We start from the raw sequence: 23,621 nt of genomic DNA, 5'->3' as shown, positions 1-23,621 counted from the left end.
AAGTTTGTCTGAATATCTGATATTATTTGTTTATTTTTAATCAAATGATCTGTTACATTTGAAAAACCCAGTTTACCTTTTTTATAACTTCTAAAGTGTTCCATGAATCTGGTTTTAAAGGATCTAATGGTTTTACCAATACAAATATGATCACAATCGTTGAAAACAATTTTATAAATACCACTCAAATTGTATACATCAGAAGTATTAGGTGTATTACTCATTAAGTGTTTTATTGTGTTATTTGTCTGGCATGCAGGTTTGAACTTATTATTATCATAAACCTTTGTAATGTGTTTGACTATTTTATCAGTACATATTTTAAATACACATTGTCAATTTTTTGTGTGTTATTTATTGGTATTAAATTTGTATTATTTTTAATTTTAATTTTTACAATTTGTTGATTATAAATATTATTTACCAATCAACCATCATAATCATTATATATAGCAGTCTGTTTTATAATATTTAATTCTTTGTTTAATTCATATTTATTTACGTTATTTTTTGTATAATTAATTGCTCTATTTACTATATTTGTATAAGTACTAATCTTATGTGACCATGAGTGATTTGAAGCTCTATGTATAGTGGTTTTGTCAGATGTTGGTTTCCTATGTACTGAAATTATACATTGATTATTTTTACTAAACTCAATACCAACATCTGAATAATTTATTTTTTTATTGTTATTAATTTCAAATCACTACAGTAGGAGATCAATTTATTTAAGATTATTAAATGTTCATCATTTATCACCAGATTACAGACGACAAAAATATCAACGTATCTAATCCACATTAAAATATCATGTGCATATATATCTATTATCCCGTAAACTACTTTATCTTCAAACTCCTGTAAATAAATCTCAGACAATATAGATGAAAATGGATATGGATATTGTCAAACAAATGGTAAAAATTAAAATTAAAAATAACACAAATTTAATACAAATAAATAATACAAAAACTGAAAGAAAGGAAAAAACAGAAAGGAAGAGAAAGAGAATTTAACATTTATTTTCACTAAAACTTATAAATATATTTAATCCTTTTACTAGTCTAAACTTATTTACATGACAACATAGAAAAAAAATAAACAAATAAGACAACTTACGGAAATAAAGAATCTAAGACACGTTGTCCGGTTAAAAGAGGATAATTAGCAGGAAGCTTTTCAGTAACTGGCCTCGGTTGTCTGACTGGCCATACTTGTAACATAGTATATTTTGATTTCTCACCATCGAATTCAGTTTCCAATACAATATCCTTAAAAAAAATAAGAACAACATATTAAATCGATTAAAACATTAATTAAAAACCTAGTAGATGCAGAAGAGATCATATAAAAATTGTTTCCTGTTTTTATTTACTTAGGATGTTTTGCAATACCAGTGAATTTCTTTTAAAGTACCATTCTGGAGATTGAAGAAAGTGTAGTAAGGATAAAATGATAACAGCCAGGGCCATAATAATATTTTGGTTCCTGTAGATCACGTAATTTAAGCAACACTGGGTTCAGTCATGATGTTAAAATTTATTAAGAGCTAATCAATCACTAAGGCCAATAACATATATGCCAGTAACATATATTTTTTTAAATATGTACTATTCAACACTTCCAGACAATATATAACACTTATATACAGTAATTATTTATAAATATTTTTTTTTTGTACCTTACAGGTAATTTAATAATGATCTTAATCTAATTATACACAGATCAGAATGTCCAAATGTGTGTGATACACACCAATTTTCACATAAAACTCAAGACCAGGTAGGCTGATCTGAGAGATATATACTTTTACATTTTTATTGAAATTTGGAAATGATCTTAGGAAAAAAATTATCTAATTATTTATTTAGTTTTGGATAAGTAGTTCGACTTAAACAGAGTATGTTGTAGTTTACAGCATAATTTCTAACACAGTTTTGAAGCGCTGACTCAGTCATATTCTAAAGAGAAAGCATTCTTCCTGAATAAAATTTAAAAATAAGAAAGAAGTTTGTTTTGTATTTTATTAATCAGAATTGAATAACTCTTTCTTTTAGTACCAGTGATTTAAAATAAAATTTCATTGAAAGCAATCTTCATAATTATAAGAACGATGCAATTTCATAGTGAAAACGATCTGTACTGTACATATTTAAAGTTATGTTAGTATAAAAATATATTCATTTTATTTTCTCATGTTCTTTATATTCCATATAAAGCTAAAGCAAAAAAAGATTTTGCTCCAATAATTTTGATCATTTCAATCCGTTTCCATAATCTCAATTTATCTTTGTTTTACAATACAAGAATACGCATGAACAATACAATAATACATGGAAAAAGGAACTTATTTTATGAGATTCTGTAATTTACAAGATTGAAATCTTAACAATATCTGCTACATCTTCACTTAAAATATTTATCAGCAAGTCTTTTCCTCTTAATTTAAATTAGTTTTTGATATTTACTTGCTTGGGTTTCATTAAAAAAATTTAGACTCGTCTAGTTTTTTTGGGTACAGGCTTTGTATAAGACTACTTACTAAAACAGTCTGAGACCTGGTATATGAAAACTTGAAGGGAAGTCACTACTTTTCTCTAAAATGCTTAGTTCCTAAATTAAGATTGAAAATGTTAATTTAGATTTTTAATTATTTTTTTGAGTTACTTCCTTTACTATTGATAAAAATATGTTCTGTCCATAAAACAAAGTATGTTTTATGCAGTTAAATTTGAGGTTTCTTTGAACTTTATATATTTAAAAACAAATAAATATTATGGTTTCCGAAATTTAAAAAAAAGTACAAAGTAGCACTCAAGAAATACTAACATTTTAAAAATAAAATAACCTTTGTTTTCAACTCCCTAAATGCAGTATAAGTTGCGATAAAATATATAAAAATAAGCAATATTTTAATTTTATGTTGGGTGATTTGGTACAGATTGACCCATGGAGGTTCCTTCCTACATCTTTCAGGAACAGTTGTTTTGTGATCAACTCATTCTAAATAAATTTAAAAAATCATTCAGGGGGCAAGAATTAAAGCTAATAAAATTTTAAACAACTATTTGTGTCAAAGAATTTTGACTGAGAGTTCCTTCCTAATAAATAAATTTCTAGGTATATAGAGAAATACTGGGTGTTTAAGCTTTGTTTATCTACAAATTATGAATGAAACCCCAATTCATTATGAACAAAAATAATTAAAATTGGGAATGAAAAAGAAATTTGAAAAAAGAAAATATTAAATATGAAGAAAATAACAAAAAAAAATCCTAAAAACCTGAAGATTAAAAATATTTTTTACAGACATTCAATAACCTTTAATTTTAGAATTTTTTTTAATACAACAAAATAAAACAATTTAAAAAACCATTACTCACTTTAACAGTATAATTTCCAGGTGGAGCAATATAAGTGACAGTTCCTTTGGCACGAGGTGGTAACAACATTTTATGTTTAACTAGAGTATTTTCATGTACAATACCATACTCATCACCACCAGTTATGTGAGATCCAGGCTATAGAAAAAATCCAAATATAAATAAATTGAAAAAGAGTAAATAAATACATTTTACAAAAGCAAACATGCTCTAACATTACAAAAACAGCTTTAATGTTGCTAAAGTAAATTATTTCCATAAGAACTATACATATACTAATATACTACTAGGAATAGCTAAAATGTTAACACACCACAGTCACTCACTCATAACTCATAAATACACAGCATAAAAGCAATTTTATTTGCTACTAAAATTTATGTTTATTTTTTCATGGAGTCACCATTAACAGCTACATAATGCTCCCAACTGTGAAGTAGTTATCATTCTGTCAATGAAGAATGCTGACCATCTTTTATTGAGCTTTGACCTCATTCATCCAGTTCAATAATGGCTTGGTCCATGAATTAGAAGAGGTTTGTTAAGTAACAATTTTGCAAAAAACTATTTCCATTATAGAATTTTATTAGAAACTTGCTGGGTGTAACAGTGTATTATCTAGTGACAAAATATCATGTTTAGGTAAATCTCAACATTAAAGATAATCACTGACTTGAGGCAAACTGCTTCTGCAACACATTCTGAAAAATTTTGTGGTCCACCCAAGTGCCTTATTTTTTTTGTACAAATCTAATGTTAAATTTATTGCACTGGAACCAATAAATAATCTTGTCTTTTCTTTGATTTTCTGATTTGAAAACTAGAGTTTTTGAAGGTAAATACTTCCAAAGCACACAAATACATATGTATTGTAGATCTGTTGTTAATTAATTTTTACATTAGTTTAAAGTTATTTTTACATTAAAGTTTTACAACTTTAATTCCTGAAACGGTATATAAAATCAGTGGCTCTTCCTCGTTAGCACTTAATTTTTCCCTTTGAACAATGAGTTCTACAATTCCATCTATTCTTTCTATTATATAAGCCAACATGATGACGTATCAAAATCCTCGGTTAAAACAAACCTAATTTTCATTTTTCTTACCACCAATGATAATCTGCATTACCATTAATCAATTGCTAATAATCGTATTTACTATAGAGATGAGATTTATTAATCTAAGCAATTCACCCTACAACTGGGAAACCTTCTTTTATCACAGACAATATAAATTATTACGCATTTTATCACCTTCTGTTGACCTATCTACATAAATTAACAATTAGCAAAAAAGGAAAATATTCAGTAAAATTAACTATTAAAAAACAGTAAATTGCTCAACTCTGATTTATGACGCCATACAAAGCTAATTTGACTCATTCGAATGGCATGGAGAAACACATAAATTGGCAACTTCATACTCAAAGAAAATTATCATAAAGCTTTCTGACATTAACATATACTGCTCCACAATAATTATCCTGTTGTTCTGATAGTCTGACATTCTTTATATGCTTTATATATCTTACCTCTCTCTTATGCTACCACAAATATTTTTTTATGCACATTTCATCCCAAAATCTAAGCAATTACACAATTTATATGTAATGACTAGTGATATAATAGCCAAGTGAGATTTACCTTCAAAGAATGAGGATGAAATTCCCAGGATAAGGACTTTGACAAGGCAGGTACGTTTACACCTTTTGGAATATAAATACTATTTGAAAGTTCATTGATGTCCTTCAGTGGACGCTGAATACCTGTAAAGTAATTACACATATTTTACATATAAAATTAATTAATTTTAAAAACAGTTTTTCCCCCACTTTATTTTATCTACAGTATATAAACTTTATTTTTAAGCAAACATTAGTATTTTAAATGCACTTGTTTTTCAAGTAGTCTCTCAAATGTAGGCTCTGTATTTAGATCACTTTGATGGAAGACATAGGAGAAAGAAACCTTTTCCTCATAAATATGAGGATAGAAATAGTATTAATAATTAACAAGCTCCTTCTACAACCTCATGGTATCTTGCAATCTTTTAATTCAAAACTAGTCTACATTCTGGGAAAAAATCGATTTTCAACACTCTATTAGTACATATTTAGATGAGTTTTCACATTTTACTTTTTTTTTTTCAGATTCAATATTCATCTGAACTATCATAATTGTTTGATAGTCAAGATGAATATTAAGGAAAAGTATGAAAAATACTCCAAAAACTGTAAAAACTTACTTGCATGTCTGCAAAAACAAACTTTGCATATTCTTTGTTTGCATGTCTGTAAACAAAGAATATGTCACATCATATCTAGGTAAATTCTCTGTTTTTTAATACATCATTCAAAATTATACATTCAATAGTGATGAACATGCAACACTACTTTCTTTGATGGAATTTCCCTCTTCAATGAGAGATTTTAAAATAAAATCAATCTTAAATAGTAACAATTTTGATATAAGTTTCCCAATGTACAAAGCAAGGCAGCTGTATATCATTTGGAATTAACTCTTGCAATCTGACAATAAAATTAAGTGATCTCACTTCAACGTTCTATCTGACATCACTGGTATATACGAGGTGTGTTTAAAAAATAAAGAGAATTTTTGTTTTTTGGAAAGAATTTTATTTACTCGTCTACATTATTGTTAACCCCCTTCAAAATAGTTCCCATTAGATATTATACACTTTTTCCAATCCCCAAAACACTTCTGGAACTCGATATCTGAAATAGTGCCTAGCTCTTTCAGCGATTCGCTTTAATCTCATCTATGCTTGTTAAACGACAGTCCTTTAAGGTTCTCTTTATTTTTGGGAATAGAAAAAGTCACACGGAGACATTTCTGGCAAATATGATGGCTGTGGTATCATTACAGTGTTGTTTTTGGCTAAAAATTCACAAACAAGCAATGAAGTGTGAGCAGGCGCATTAATGTGTGAGCAGGCAATTTATGGCGAAAGCCATGAATTGTTTTGCCATAAATTCAGGTGTTTTTTTTTGGACTGCTTTACTGCAAATGGTGTTGAACTTGTAGCGATTGATTGTTTGACCTTGTGGCAAGAACTCATAATGCACTATGTCATTAAAATCAAAGAACACAGTGAGCATAACCTACACATTCAGCCATACTTTTCAAGCTTTTTTCAGTCTTGGTAATCCAGAATGCCTTCACTGGGACAATTGAGCCTTAGTTTTGACATAATATCCATAAACCAATTTTTCATCCCCTGTTATGAAATGTTTCAGTAGTTCTGCATCATTGTTGACTTCATTTAGCGACTCCTGAGCAACTTCCATTCGCTGCTGTTTTTGTTCAAAATTCAATAATTTTGGAACAAATTTTGCTGTCACACATTTCATATCCAAAACATCCAAAAAAATGTTTAAATGATATCCCAACATCATCAGCGACTTCTCTGATTGTGATTTAGCGATTATTCATAATCATTTCTTTCACTTTTTCCATGTTTTCATTGGTTGTTGATGTGTTGGAGCATCCAGGATCATCTTTAGCGTTGGATCATCTTTAACGTTTTCACGACCTTCTTGGAAACACTTATACCATTTGTAAACCCTTCTTTTACTCATAGCTGACTCACCAAAAGCCATATTTAACATTTTAAAACACTGCTACACTTTATTCCATTCTTATAGAAAAATTTAATACAAATTCTCTGATCCATTATTTATACAAATAAAAAATCGCCGATTGCACCAAAACATGTGTTATCCTTTTGACAGCTCACAACAAAGTAAACATCCAATATGGCTAAAAATGTAGATACTTTTCAGACATGTTTACCAATACAACGAAAAAATCCAGGGAATCGGACTAATACAACTCGCAAAATTTCAAAATTCTGGTTACTCTTTGAACACACCTCGTATAAAGTAAGTACTTATAGAATAGTAATACTTTTTGTTTTGTGAATAAATACATTTCACTTTTTTATTGATAGCTTCCAGTGATTTACAAAATAGAATAACTACTTTGAAAACATTCTTGGTATTAAACACAAAGATTTTGAATAATGTTAGAAATATCTGTGGATTCTTTATCTTTTTTCTTAATGAAAAGTATATAAATCTTTTAATATTTTTGTCTTTTGGAGCCAATATTTTTTTTTACATTAACAAGATGAATAACTAAAATTTCTAAACAGAATTACTAGAAAAAAGATATTAAAAATGTTGCATTACACTTATACTATCCAGACTTTGTTATTTTATATAGCAAATTATTAAACAAGGATAACATTTTGTGAGTTCTTCCTATTGTAATTTGCATCATGTTATTTTGTCTGACTCCCCTCCTACATTTCTTCTTTTATATATATCTTAGGTTTATAAATTTCACGACTTCTTTTACACTACATACTTCTACTTTGGTCTTTTTTTGAATATCCACTATTTTTGAGTAAAATTATAATCATTTTAATCTTACATGGAGTTTTATTTTTGAATGGAGTAAAGTATGATGCTAAGAAATTTGTAAATGAAGATCTTGCCTAAAAGTGGGAACATCTTCAAAATGCTGATAACCACTATACTTAAGAAAGTGTTGCTTGCTTCATTACACAAAACTACTATATAGATTGGTAGTCATTTCAGCTTAAAGCTTTCTCGACTTAAGGTAGTGTGACCTCTGAGTACCATATTTTTTATTTTCAGCTAAAATTTGAATTAAATATAAAATAAGATTATACTGTACATCAAGTTACAAGTTAAATAAACCAAAATGTTTAAACAATGATAGAAATGAACACAGACAGCAGTTTTTGACATTTTTTTTAAGATTACTTTTTGTTAAAATTGCTTTTTATATACATAATAAAAAAACATTTTTTCATTATTCAAGTAACTCAACATATTGACTACTGTGTTAAAGAATTTTAATATTATTAGAAATATAAACCACAAAAACACAGTAATTAGGTAAGTTAAACTTACTTTATAATTTCAAACTAGTTTTTGTGGTATTCTATATCTTCAGTTGCTATTAAATTCTATATCTATTACATTAAAACTTATTTTTTAATTTTTTTCCATTTTATTTACTGTTCAATACTGGAGAGAAAAATTTACATATACTCTCATTACATTATTCAAAATTTCAAATAAAATGCCAAAAAATTTAAAGAATATGTTTTAATGTAATAGTTATAGAATTTAATACAAACTGAAGATTCGGGGGTACCACAAAAACTAGTTATTGGAAATTAATGTGGTAAGTTAGCTAAGTACTATGTTTTGGTGGTTTCATAATCTTTTCTTAATGATAATACTGGGTAAAAATTTAGATGTTATGAAAAGTTTTAGTTTTAGAAAAATTAATGTTGTTAATTTTGTGGATGAACATTAACAGAAACTAAAAATCAGATCCATGAAGGGTTTAGAAAAAATTTAGGTCTACTCAGTTTTATATTTCTTTATTATCTTCAAAAATTTCCTAGTAATTTATTTGAGAGGTCTTTTAATGTAAATTTAAAAAGAATAACCAGTTTTACAACTATGTAACCTTTTTTTTTTTTGTGAGTAAACAGATAAAAAAATGCCATTTACACATTAATGCCTGGGGTACAAATGCACGCATGTATTTGTACTCCCCCTGCTGGGGCCAGTACCGCAGTGAAGCATTATGCAGCTCAGCCCTGGGGGGTACCAGCAGGCTCATGGGATCCAAAGTCCCCATACATCATCACCATCTTCCATCCCCGCAAACACGGATGAACAAGGGACTCTAGACTTTACATGGAAGTTCATACCCTGTAGCTGACTTGAAATGGTGTTAGACATTGCCCCATTGTCTAACGTCAGATTCCTTTCTTCTTAACTCCTCTGCTACAAACTTTGCCAAGGTATTCCACTCCATAGAACCTTTAAGCATGTAATCAATGCTGTTATCTGGAGTCAACCCCTCCAGGTTGAATTGCATCCTGACATGTATCCACCTACAACAGCTAAAAAATGTGTGCTCCATGGTATCAATGTCACGACAGTAGATACATTGCAGAGATCCCCTCCTGAAAAACCAATGTAGATATGCTACAAATGGTCCATGTCTGGAGAGGAACTGAGCCAGGTAGAAATCTACCTCGCCATGCCTCTCTGGATCCACCAGCTCCACCCTCTGTATTAGGCGCCTAGTCCACGCCGCTCTTGGTGGGGGCACTCCCTTCCACTCTAGTTGCCATTCCTGAATGGCGAGTCTTTTGGCTTCTGATGCTGCCTTACCCTTGTGTCTTCTTATCAGCTGAGCAACCCAGAGGTGAATGTGGACACCTGCAATAACCTCAACGGCCGTGTTGAATACCATGCAGTATGCAGAGACTATCTTGACAGCTGGCCTTCGTTAGAAGGCAGTGAGCCTCTTCACTATTTTCTTTTTAGTGGAGGCCTCCCTCCAGGTTGGCACTGCATACAGGAGTATGGACATAATCATTGACAATATTAACCTCCTTTTGTTTTGCTTGGGGTCGGTCCTGCTCCTTAGAAGTCTGCCCAAGCAAAGCATCATGGACTTTGCATTCAGTGTTACCTCCTACATGTGGGCATTAATGGTACAGTTATTTTCCAGCCATACGCCAAGGTTCTTAACATACCTTGATGTGGCTACCCTGATTTCATCTACCAAGATAACAATATCACGCAATCTCTGTCTTCCAGTTATTGCCAACGTGGCTGTTTTTCAGAGGCAAGCAACTTTTTTTTGTAAGGAGCCAGTCATTGATTTGGTCAACAGCTCAGTTCATCAGTACTTCCACCTCCTCTTCTGTTTTCTGTGTTATCAGCATGGATAGATCGTCCGTGTAGGCTGTTAACTGGACATCACCGTGATAATTGCATAGAGGACCCTCAAATGAGAGGTTCTACAACAGTGGCCTCAGAACAGGCCCTGTGGAACCTCTCCATATGTCTCAAACTGCATAGTCCTCTCTTCAGTGTCCAGTTCCAGTAGTCTGTCGTGCAAATAATGTTAATGGAAGCTACAAGATACTCACTAATTCCACATGCACTTAGTGCCTCAACCCCCATTGACCAAGGAAGGCCTTCCTTGTGTGTGAATGTCAGGGGTGCTTTTAATAAAAGCACCCCTGACATGCTCGTGCCCAGTCTAGATCACTTCTAACGGCATCTATAGTTGATCTCCCTCGCACAAAGCCAAATAGATTGGGGGGGGAGAAAGGTTCCAGAGTCTCAACTTCAGCAAGTGTACACTCTGCCAGTAAACTCTCATAAAGTTTGCCAAATACGTTTAAAAGGCAGACTGGCCTAAACTTGTTACTCTCTGTATCTTCCGCACCTGGCTTGGGAATGAGCACAGTCCTTGCCAGTTTCCAACATTCTGGAAAGTCACACCCATGAAGTACGCCATTCATCACATCTAGCACCATCCATGGGTGCGCCTCAAAAAAGCTCTTCATAATTGCAGGTGGGTCAGGTCCTAGACTTTTCTTACTGTTAATTCGCCTTGGCAACCAAATCAGCTCCCTAACAGCAAATCTATTTGGTGGATGCATGTTTTTCGATCACAAGCCCCCTTCTGGCATGAGAATAGTTGCTGAATAGCCTGGATGGCCTGTCCCCGGACAGACAGGAGAGAGACCTACCAACACACTTCCTCACGACCTGACAGATCCTCTTCCACAGATCGTTTTCAAGTTCATCCAGGATCTTGACCCAGGCATCCTTTTTGCCTTCTTTATTGCTGGATTCAACTCTTTCTTTGCGGATTGGTAGCAAGCACCGAACATTCCAATCTGTCCATCTTGTCACGCCTAGCTCTTAGGAGGCATCTTCTCGCAGAACTGACTTTGGCTCTTAAGCTAACGATGGAAGCAGTCCACCAATAGACCCCTTTTGTGCAAACGTCTCCCCTGTGGTCACCCTGCTGTACATGCTTCTTGAAGTGATCTCATCAGAGAGTCAGAACAGATTATCTGGAGTGAAGCTGATGCAGTGAATGATGCATCCATGACTCTCATCGTTTGAGTGACCATGGGGTCATTCAAACGATGACTTTCCTACCCTGGGGGGTCCAACTTGATTTAACTGCTTGGAAAGTGAATTCCAGTGGATCTTATGATCCAAGATAAATTCATTCTTCAGTGTACTCCAGTTGCTTTCCATTGTTACAACAATTGTTAGACCTATCTGTACCTTTACAATGTGCAGCCGTGTGACCTGCCTCCAAACATCGGAAGCAATGTCTGGCTTCCTCAGCTCTAACAGGCATGATTGCCAGCCTAACAAAGTTCTTTTGTTCAATGACAGACGATTGGCATCCCCTGTCGATATCATCACAGTTGCATTATGCGTTTGACCATGAAGCAGGTCACAGCAACTAGCCTAGCAGATGCAGCATCTCCAAGGGTCCTCTTAACTGCAGCGAGTACTTCCTCCCCTGTTCTTAATGTACTCATCTCAACCAACTACCATAGCCTCAGGAGCCACTGCCAACATCTTCTGTCTTGGTGCCTGGGAGGCTATGTTCTTCCATGAGGCGGACCTCCAAATCGTCCCCTCTGTCCTTGCAGTTCTCCTAACCTGCAGGAGAAGCAAGGTACTAGAAAATTTTGTTGTGTCTCTCCGTAATCACCCACCTCCTTCTTCAGAGAAAAGTAGTGAGATGTCCGTTTAGCACTGCCTGGCCCAGAATTCAAGTCCCTCTTTTACAGAGAGGCCCAACTGCTCCTTGGTAGTGGCTATCTGAATTCTATCCATCTCTACGTTTACAATCTGGTTCAGGCCTTTCACAACTGCCTCTATCATCGCTCAGGCTTTGCCCTTTATGAGAATGACATACCTACTGCCTCTTGATTCCATTTCTTCCTCCTCACATAGGATGGACATTAGTGAGACCTCTCTAATCACATCCCCTGCTTGGAACTTATCCTCATTCAGTGTCCTCTTTATACCAGGTGACAGAGTGCAAATGTGGTCAATGAATGGGCTTTTCCTATCGTATGAGGTGTTCAAAAAAACACTTCTGCCCTCTCATCTCTATCTTCAGGGAGACTAGCCTCCTCCTTTATTTTAGTAAATACCTCACTAGGCCGTCATTTGTTTGCTGCTACAAGAAAGTCCTCCATAGTACCAGTGGTAAGCGTCTGCTGAAACAGTTCCAGATCCACCTTAACTGTTTGTGTATATTTTTCCTCTGTAAGCACCTTCTGATGGAATTCCTTCATTTTTGCTACCACATCCTTAGCAGAAAAACCTTCTGGGCTGCATCTTTAAGTTCTTCCTGGCAGCAGGAAGAGCCTTACAGAGTTCGACTAAAGTGTTGACCTTATTTAATAAGACCACCATATCCAAAGTACTACAATACAGCGAGATTCATTTTGGGTTATCAAATTTTATAACTACAAGGAATCTAACAATAATGCAGCTCGTACTACTACATCAGTCATGTAATGATATATAGAAGATTTTAATAAAAGTCTGCATTATAATCTCAATTATAAAGTTTTTAATTTATAAGACTGGATTCATAATGATGCCAACATAGTTTTTCCTTTATCACTACAAGTTATAGTGATGAGAAAGCATATATAATATTGTAAAATCATTTTTTTTTTTTGGAAAACATGACGTATAAAAGTTATTATTTTAATTCTTCATTGGATGATTTAAAAAACCATTAAAATTACACACAACTTATTTATGATAATTTCACACAATAGGTTATGCACCATAGCCATAAGAAATCTCAACTGACTTGACAAGAATGGATTCTTTCTCATTGAGCGGGTATGGCTTTGAATTTTTTTTCAAAAAAAAAAAAAAAAAAAATTCACCTGGAAGTAGATGTTTGTGTAAATATCAACTGCTGTATTTTCAATAACGACTTAATTTTGCAAACTTGTGACATTTTTTCACAAATCGAATCCCTTGAATATTTCCCTTTCAAGGATAATAAATAAATAAATATTTTAATCAAAAGGTTAAAAATTACTGATAACATCAGGAATAAATATATCTGCTAATTCAATTACAAAAAATGGATTTTTCCCACATATGCAAGAAAGGAAATACAAAAACTGTGAAAAACGCTGTTCAGATTTTATCTTAAATTACAAAATTAATAACTTGAGGTTAATAAAATATTAACCTCAAGATTAATGGAGGTTAACCTCAAAATTAACCTCAATTAAAAAAAAACAGGTTAATACGAAATTAATAAATTGAGGTTGTCTCCTGTGATGGCAAGTATAGACCCCCAATCAGACACCTCCTGATGTAAATCTAACATGTCATGAAGAACAAAAACTAAAATGTAATTTGCCTGTGCGATAGTGCATTTCTCAAAAATGACTTTAATAGAAGGAAAGAAAATATAAATAACTTATAAATATATAAATAACTGGGATAATTAGTGATGAACTTTCCGATGTTGACTTAACCTCACTTTCAGTCTATAAGCATGACACAAACAATAAAATATTAATAGCTAAACTAAAAAAAAAAAAATTTAGCAAAAACTTCAGCATACAAGAAACTTGAAGAAAAAATTAAATAATAAATTAAATCATATAATACACTGAATTAAAAAAATATGAAGATGTACAATCTGTCAACTAGCGTTCGCACCAAAAACAATTAGCAAGTGAAAGCTACCAATACAAACCAAGAGGTACTAGAATTATCAACTGAGATTACATATTAGAAAGTCTTAAATGCATCAAAGAAAAAGGTAAGCAGTAATAAAATTCCTGTAGCTTCAAAACTAACTTTTGCTAATGTAATTCAAAATAAGAATTCTCATAAGCTAAACATACAAATATCATAATAAAAATAGAAGAAAATGGATATGATGGAAAATAGAGGAAATCAAAAATATTTTATAGTCAAATGAAAATGCAAATCAATAAACTATTAATTAAAAAAAAAAAGTTTTAACAGAATGAAAAAAAAATATTGAGGAATATGTGGTACTATAAAAGTTAAAATTAATATTGAAGTAGAAAAATTAAGACCAAGAATTAAATAATAGACATTAGTAAGTCTAAAAGAAGAAACATTTGAAAACATTGAACATTGAACAAGAAATTTATGATAAAAACAAGATATTGGAAAATTACAAAATAAATGTACACATACATACTAAAATAAAAAACAAATGTCAACATGGAATATAATCACTGAAACTGATGTAAATTTGCTATGGATATAGTCAATGTAGAATATTTGACAATTTCAAAGTGAATATGCATTTTAAATGCTACATGTATTTAACAGTTCTAATAAAAAATGTACAACAGATATCAATTGCTCTATTTGCACAGGAAAACATCCAGCAAAAGAATGTAAGAACAAAAGAAATCTGAAAAGTATTAACTGCATCAATTCCAATCTAAAATACAATGCTAACAGACAAACTGATCATGAAGCTACAAAAAATTATATGTGCAAGACTTACAAGTATCTTCTACAAAGAAACATTAAAAAAAACTGAATGTACATATTATCCTTTGATTGAAAAATTGCAGCTTAAGTCAATGATGTTAATAAATACTCGTGTGCTGTACATAATGATCACATTGAATATGAGAAGAATAAGAGTTTAACATGCAAGAGATTTTAGCTGAAGATGTAAAGAAATTAAATAATTTTAAATATGATTTTTAACATTAGAATACTTTATGTTTAAATTAGAAATATTAGGCAAAACTTTGAAAACCTTGAAATAATCGTTGAAGATAATATACACTTATTTAATTCTATAAATTATAAACCAACAATTATTGTTTATAATGAATCATGGTTACACAATGAACAGGAACTACATTTTTTTTAAATAGTTGGATACATAACTTACACAAAATAATAGTAATATAAACATGGCAGATGAGTAGTAAGTAGTTTTTGTTGTATGAAATGTCATTCATGAAAAGATCATTGAAAAAATAGGAATCACAACTATTATTACTATCAAACTTCTAACAGAGAATGTTAAAAGGGAAACTGATATTTATAACAATAGTGTATATAGATCACATAAATTAAAAAATTATTCTTACCTTAACAAGTATAAAAAAGAAGACCATGTAATTATTGGATACGTCAATATTGATATTAGAAAAAATGAAAATGACAGTATCGATTTTGTAATAACTTTTTTCAGTTGGAATATGAGGTGTGGCTATTAAATAACAAGACTAATGCTGCTACAGAAGAACTGCGCATGTGCCAAATTCATACAACTGACAGCTGTGTAGCCTTAAGCCTTCTCTTTTGATTATTGCCACACCAGTTTCTGTAGATGTATTAGTCTGGCGTGGCCTTTGTTTGGATAACATCAGTTTTTTTGTTTTGCCGAAAAGGTAAGTGTTTTATTAGAGCAAAGAATTGTCATGAAATTTCATATGAAACTTGGAAAAACTGCTACTAAAAACTTATCTGTTATTAAAAAAGTATATGGTAATGAATGTTTTTCATATACGCGGGCTTTTGTGGTTTAAGGGTTTCCAAGATGACTGAGAAGACGTTGAAGAAGATGATCGCCCGGGTTGCCCTTCAATGTCAAAAACGGATAAAAATATTGAAAGAATTGGTAATCTGATCATTAACTATTCTTGTCTTTATATTGAATAATTTACTCAAATACTGGCTCAATCTTCTTTAATATATTTAAATAAGTTACGCAGGTCAGTTTATTAAATCGATTATTGAAGAAAACAGCCCGCATTTCCCTGAAAGTAATGATGTCCGATTTTAAATTTAATTTTAAGGTGATTAAAACTGTTAACCGTCTGGTAAAAAAACACATTTTCATTTTATTTAAGTACCAATTTCAAAAGACAAGAATGGTCCTTGCTCAACTCTGTGAAAAAATAAGAAAAAACAACCCAAACTGTGGAAGAACAAGTCATGGGTTCTTCATCAGGACAACGCACTGGCTCACACTGCATTGTCTGTCAAGACGTTTCTAGCCAAGCATAACATCCCAGTGTTAGACCATCTGCCTTATTCGCCTGACCTAGCACCATAAGTCTTTTATCTGTTCCCCAAGGTCAATCTGAATTAAAAGGAACAAGATTTTGGATTGATGAAGCTGTGAAAGAAAAAGCAATAAGCATCATAAAAGGGCTCACGGAGGAAGACTTTCAGCACTGTTCCCAACAATGGAAAATTCACATGGAGCGTTGCAGGGATAAAGGAGGGGTGTATAACTAAATATGTATAAATTTAAAATAAAATATTTTATAGCATTAGTCTCGTTACTTAATAAGCATATTTTTATATTCTGTATATTCCATTATATTCTGTATTTTAATCAAATAACTAGAAAAGGAACAAAGGATCATGAGTCATGTATCAATAATGAATTTGTTAAGTCTACGTTAAATGTACATTCGATTAGACTAGACAAACTCATTTCCCACTTTTTATTCATACTGTTAAGAAACCTGGATTGTAAAACACAGAAAAATAAGTTCAAAAGTTATTATATTATTATAATAAATTAGCATTTTTAAATATATTACCTGGAATGCAATATACTGCATAGTGGGTGTTAATGAAGCAACAAACTTATTGACAAATGATATTCAAAAGCAATAAAACAATCTAGTTATAAAGTTAAAAAATAATAAAATGTAAAAATTGGATTATTTAGAGACTAATTCAATCAATAAATAAAAAAGAACAATTTTATAAACAGTAGAAAAAAAATTCAAGCAATAAAGAATAAAAAAATATATAATGATTACTTCAGATTAAAATTAGAATTGATTACTTAAAAAGGTAATAAAAAATGCAAAACAATTATGAAACATATAAAATATGAGTTACAATAATATCAAAAAATATGGACCTGTGCCAAGGATAAATTAGATAAAAACAAATAGTTAATAAAAATTTAATTGCATATATAAAGGATAAAAAAACAATAAACAAATAAATAGCAAATGATCTCACAAATACTTATTTAATAAAGGTGAAAGACTGGCTAAAAAAATAAGCAAAAACTGGAATGCTTGTAATATGACTAAAACAAAAACAAACTTTTCAATACTATGTTACTAAGACCTACTATTAATAATGAAATAAAACAATTAAGCAATAAAATGGATGGGATAGATGACACACACACACTACAATTCTTAGATTTGTGTCTGGTCAAGTTACAGAACCGTTGGTGTATGTGTATATATACATATATATATATATATAACTCATGTTTTGAAATTGACATGCACAAAACAATGAAATTGCTAAGGTACCCCATTTTTAAAGCTGGAGAAAAATATTTTGCAAACAATTACAGAACAATATCATTTATTTCTAATACTGCAAAAAAATATATGAAAAATGATTGCACTCCAGAATATCAGGATTTTTAGAAAAATATAATGTAATCAGATTCTCAGTAAGGGTTCCAAAAAGGTAAAAGAACTAATGATACGATTAAAAATGTTGTAGAATCTCTGTATGATAAAATTGTACCACAGTAAACCAGTAGCTGTAATTTTCCTTGACCTTGTCGTGGCTTTCAATACTGCAAATCATGGATTGTTAAAAGAAGAATTGAAAAACTGTGGTATAAGAGGGCCTATACTTAATTGAAAGTGACCTACAAAACAGAAAGAAAATTGTAAAATACAATCAACAATAAAACTACATGTACTGAACTTTACACGAGTACTGCAGGGATTGTCCTTGGCCCATTATTGATTATTTATATATATGACATTCAGTTTAAATCAAGATGAAAACAATACTTACAGTACTATACTATACTACAATGCTGTGATGATCCCTTGTCTCTGTTAAAGAGTACACATTAAATGAGTAGTATATAAAGTCAAAGTCTAGTTAGATTTTAAATATATTATCTTTGACTGTAGACAAGCCATTTAATATTGCATTTACAAATCACATTCATTGCTTATTGAATGAGCTCAATATTTTTATTAGAAATTAAGAGATTTCAAACATAAATGAAGTTAAATATTTAGGTATAATAATAGATAATCAACGCAGCGGGATATTCACATAAATAGTCTGTTAAACAGATCTAAATACGTGCATTAAATGCATGTATCATATAAATTACATAAAGTAAGCAAAGTATTATCACCAGAAAACTTGTATTTAATAATTTATGGTATGTAATATGGAATATTAACATATGGTACTGTAGCATGGAAGTTTTGTGATAAAAGTATAATGAATGTTCTACTGAATAATGTTCACAGTAAAGTAATACAAATGTTAAACATAGATGATACTAAAATGCTAACCTTAAATGTACAGGAAAAGTATGCATTACAAGCACTTGCTCTCCATTGCAAAATTATTTTGAATGAATCTAAGATAAGTAATCTTTTACTGGAAATAATAACATAATAGCTAAAATCGCACTGAAGAAAGGCAAAATGAATCATCTGTTTATTGCAGTGTATTATTTTTATCAAATATCAAATGAACGTATAACATTTGAAAATAATCTCAAAAACATATTAAAATATAATGTAAGAAATTTATTTACAGAAAGTTGAATTTTCTTGTGTAACTTTCTACATACAACTAACAAACTTGATTGAAATTAATTTGTAATAGATACAAATCTTTGTTATTTACTAAAGTCTAGTAAATAAGAACAGCTTCTTATCTAGGCTGTATACAAACTTGACTAATCTCAGTAGCAGCCATAATTATATTGTAAAGCATAATAATTGTTTTAAATGTTTTATCAATAAAATAGATATGGACAATGCAATTTTACAATGTAACCAAGAGAGAAATTTGTAGGCCTTTAATCCATATAAATAAAAATGAGCCCAGGAATCAGTAATGATATAAGTGGCAGGAAAACTGCTCCTAACTAGACCTCTATCAAAATAAATTGATATTCTATCTTACTAGAATCCAGCATGAAGGTTTACCTTTTGTAGATATGTATGTCATATCTGAAATAAATAACATGCTCTCTAAGTGCTCTTAATGCTCTCTTAAATTTAGAAGGATTCTGCTCTACTCTTAAGGTCACCTAGTACAAAGTTTAATAATGAGGTTTTAATGAGTTTTCAAGTTCTGCACTTTCTGTTTTTACTGGTCTTTGTTCTTTATTATTATATTTCTATTTTTGTTTTACTTTCTATTTATATTTCAACTTTCAACCAAACTACATAAAGATCTTCAATAAAATTAAGTCAAATAATTCTTTTGCATATTAAAATTTGATTTGCTTATCTTTGAACTGATGAACCAATTTTTCCTTTTCGTATGGAGATCTGCTTTCCTGCAATGTGGTTAATTTTAAAACATTTGGAAATTTATTAAAGATTTTTAACTTTATATACTGAATAAAGAATTCACAATTAATTTATATTTATACTGATATTTTCCCATGAAAAAAGTACAATTATGGATCATGAGTTTTAGGCCTTATCCCTATTAAGATGCAATTTATTTTAATTAATGCCGATTCTATTATTTAAGATATAATGTACATTAATTTGACTTTTTCGTTTTTTTAAAAATTAAAATAATTTCATTTTTAATATGATTAAAAAACAGTTTGATCATATAAAAAGGTCATTGAAGTACATTTTTATTCTCATAAACTTCTTAGTTGATTATCTTTACACGCAGCCATTTACTAAACTAGTCTATAGTTCTCAGTCAGTGACAGATACCACATTTTTACTTTACTATTACCATAATTATACTTTATCTTTGTCCAGCAGAGACAGATATTTTCAAAATATCATCCAAAAAGGAAATATTTGTATATTTTCAGTAAATTTATTTATCTACATTTAAAAAAGTAATTTTTATTACAAATATGATTCATTCTAAAATTTTCAAAAATTCCCCAATTTCACACAACTTTCTGCATTAATCAATGGGCAATGAAGCAGGTAGTAGGGAATAACCAGTCATCTCCAGAAATCAATTAATTGACTAGGAATGACAAGTAAAACAATGTAAAATAGCTGCTCATCCATTAGATAAATCTGTTATGGACAACCATCCATAACGGCTAAAAATTTTGGTGTTGTTTCACTCTTGTACAAAAGATTGACCCAAAATTATGAGTCTTTTGCTATTATGTTATTGTTTTATTTAAAATTCAAAATTAAATGGAACATAACTGAAAATTAATAAATAAAATTAAAAAAAGGGAAGTTAATTTTTTTTTTTTTTTACATAAAATTCACAAATGGATTTGTACTTTTTAATAGAATGAAACTTTACGTTTTTAGAGTAGAAGGGATTTCCCAGAGGATGAATTTCTCTGAAATTAAAATATTCGATATTTTTTTATCTTTATTATTAAATTTTTTTTCTTTTAATATTTTACAAATTTCTTTTATATTTGGATTGAAGGGACCTTCCATTTTTCAGTAGTGCTCTAATCAACTAGTTTATAAACTTTATTTTTGAAAAAAAAATTTCACTTAGAGCTATACTTAAATCAGTATATAAAAATATTCAATCTTAAAGATATTTTCAAAGAAATGATTCTTCAAAATAAAAATGTACTTATTAAATTTGAGAGTAAACTATAACTTACAGCAAATTTATAATGATATAGAAAAGATAATTACCATCAAAAATGCTTCCTAATATACCAGGCCCAAGTTCAACAGACAAAGGTTTACCAGTTCTCAATACAGGATCACCAACAGTGACCCCTGATGTTTCTTCATAGACCTATTTAAAAAAAAAATTAACAATAATTGTTCTAAATTTACTAAATCTAAATGATATAGATGCATCAAAGAACACATTTTCTTCACACAAAGGCTTCACTACCAAATATTTTAAACCTTCTACCTACTATCCCATAAAATATCAAACTAAATAAATCTTCTGATTAAAAAAAAATTAAAATGTTAAGAACTGACTTAAATAAACTATTAATGATAATCATGTTTTATACACATTTATACCTGAATAGTGGCCATATCGCCTTCCAATCTAATGATTTCACCGACCAGCTCACTATGTCCTACACGTACAAGTTCGTACATAGCAGAACCTGACATTTTTTCAGCTGTGACCACAGGTCCAGAAACAGCAAACACAAACCCAAACTTCGACTCTTTTTCAACATTCTTTATTTCTGGCAGATCCATATTGTTAAATTACCCAAAACTATTAAGAAAGAACAAATACAGAAATATCTGTAACAAAAGAAAAAGACAATAGTTAAAAAATATATTTAGAGTAAATCCACACTTGCCCACTTTACAATCATATAAGCACAATTACAATTATAATTAAAACACCACCAATCACCTATTACTCATTATTACTACTGAAATAGTTTCTTACTTTCCTTTTAAGAAAACACGGTTTGTCTATTTAAACATATTCTTCAATAATCAGTTCCATAATACTAAAAGGATATTACCATTATGAGATTTTTGCCAACTTGGCTAAGCAGTAATGCTTTCAAATTTTATAAGAGAAATTAAAAGACAGACATCAACAAACCATGATAGAATTAAAAGCAACGATTAGTAAAATGAAGAAAAAAATATTAATACTGTTTTAACTAACTTTCAACTATTTTAATTAAATTTTCTTCTCAGATTCAATAATTGCAAAACATAAGAAATTTTATTTTTTATAAAAATGATAAAGAACAAGAACAGTTATCACAAATTTGGAAATAACAAATTACATATTATCTGTAACTACAATTTATATCTAGATAAGGAGAAAAAATATATATTAGAGGAAAAAGCCAACTAACAATTTTAATAAAAACTAACTGATTATTCTCAAGAAAAAAAATTCTATCAACATTACTCAGGAACATATACAACTATACTGCAATAGACAAGAGACACGCCCACTCAACATAAAAACGAACCTAATCAAATCCATTTATTGAGACTTAGTCCTGCCTTATATTAATGCAAATGGGGAATTTTGTTTTATGGTACTGTAAACTATAAGTAAGAATGAAAGTAACGCTTCAAAAAAACAAAAATGTGGTTATTTCAAACAAAAAAGAAGGCATAGAAGTGAGAATTTGAAGTACCAACACTTGCTTAGGGATTAAGAAAAAATAGGATAAAACTGATTATATAATATCAATGATCTATAGTTGAATAAGGTAATATTAAACAATCATTTGATGTTAGGAGATATAATTAGAAAATTCTTTCATAAGAAAATGAGACATTAGAAAATGTTACCGCATAAGTTTTTTTCTAAATTTTTGTTAGTTAAAAACAGAACAGAATTTTTCATTCTAATCATCAGTGTACAACTTTCTGACTATAAAACCAGTGGTATTATTTATAATTACTTCAGAAAAGTACAAAAAAATACTTATATACAAATAAAATAATGTAATGCCTAGATAATTAATGTGAATACAAACTAGAGTAATTTCTGTGAATTATTTTGCACATTATTGTACAGCTTTATATTGGGTAAATAACTCAAAATCAAATAAAATAGTTTGTAAATTATTACACTATTGCGATACAATATAAGTTTTTTTCTCAATTTCATTAACAATTACTATAGTCTAGTGTGATGGTATGAATTTTATTTTACCTTCATCCAAAAACCAGCTTACAGCTTTTTAATTTAAAAAAATTATTAAACTTTCCAACTTCTAATAATTTTAAAAGTAGGCGGTGTCTTATTGAGGACAACGCACGACTATGGTCTTTTTAATATTTTTTTAAAACACGCACATTATAAATCACTATAGTTCTCCAGAAAGACGATAAACAATATTACACAGGCAGAATAATGAAACATATAAAGAAATGACAGATTTAAATATGCTGAAATATATTTGCAGCAGCCTATTAGCTAACTCACGAGTTTTAAGACACCTAATCAAACTTAATCATAAATAACAAAAACCTCAAAGTAGAACAATCAATTTAAATAAAATTACATTACACAGTATTTAGCAGGTCCTAAGCTGATAAAATACAAAAAAATAATAAAAATTTTACCGCAAATATCTTTCAACGACGGTAAATACTTACGCCTCACAACGAAGCTACCTCACCCAGATACCAGCTGATATCACAAGACTTGTCAGCTGACACAAGATGTCTAAATACTAGAGTCAACAGAATTACTTAGCACAAGCTTTCTGTAATGATAAAACTATTCTTCCGATGTCCATGCTACAAAATATCCTTAATTATCAAATTTTAAATTATTTAAAATTTTTATTAACTCAATTTAGTTAAGCTGCTCATATTTAAGATAAACATAAATAATAAGTTCTT

The 23,621-nt window shown here is 30.1% G+C and overlaps 1 protein-coding gene across 2 annotated transcripts in view; it reads right to left on the bottom strand.

Moving 5' to 3' along the window:
• LOC142331132 (V-type proton ATPase catalytic subunit A) overlaps positions 1-23,431 on the bottom strand; it is a 49,319-nt gene extending 25,888 nt beyond the window's left edge. Inside the window, exons 1-6 of one of the 2 annotated variants that reach the window (XM_075376821.1) lie at positions 23,373-23,431; positions 21,303-21,536; positions 20,958-21,063; positions 5,030-5,151; positions 3,387-3,524; positions 1,123-1,274 (exon numbers count right to left, since the gene is read on the bottom strand). In XM_075376821.1, coding sequence (XP_075232936.1) covers positions 1,123-1,274; positions 3,387-3,524; positions 5,030-5,151; positions 20,958-21,063; positions 21,303-21,488 — 704 coding nt within the window. In that variant the 5' untranslated portion in view covers positions 21,489-21,536; positions 23,373-23,431. Of the gene's footprint in view, positions 1-1,122; positions 1,275-3,386; positions 3,525-5,029; positions 5,152-20,957; positions 21,064-21,302; positions 21,537-22,926; positions 23,344-23,372 lie in introns of those variants that run through there. The other variant, XM_075376823.1, reaches the window with a different exon arrangement.
• Positions 23,432-23,621: the final 190 nt, after the last annotated feature.

The sequence above is a fragment of the Lycorma delicatula genome, chromosome 10 (genome assembly GCF_047948215.1).
Source record: "Lycorma delicatula isolate Av1 chromosome 10, ASM4794821v1, whole genome shotgun sequence".
Classification (NCBI taxonomy): Eukaryota; Metazoa; Arthropoda; class Insecta; order Hemiptera; family Fulgoridae; genus Lycorma; species Lycorma delicatula.
This window is presented reverse-complemented; position numbering and strand designations above follow the sequence as displayed.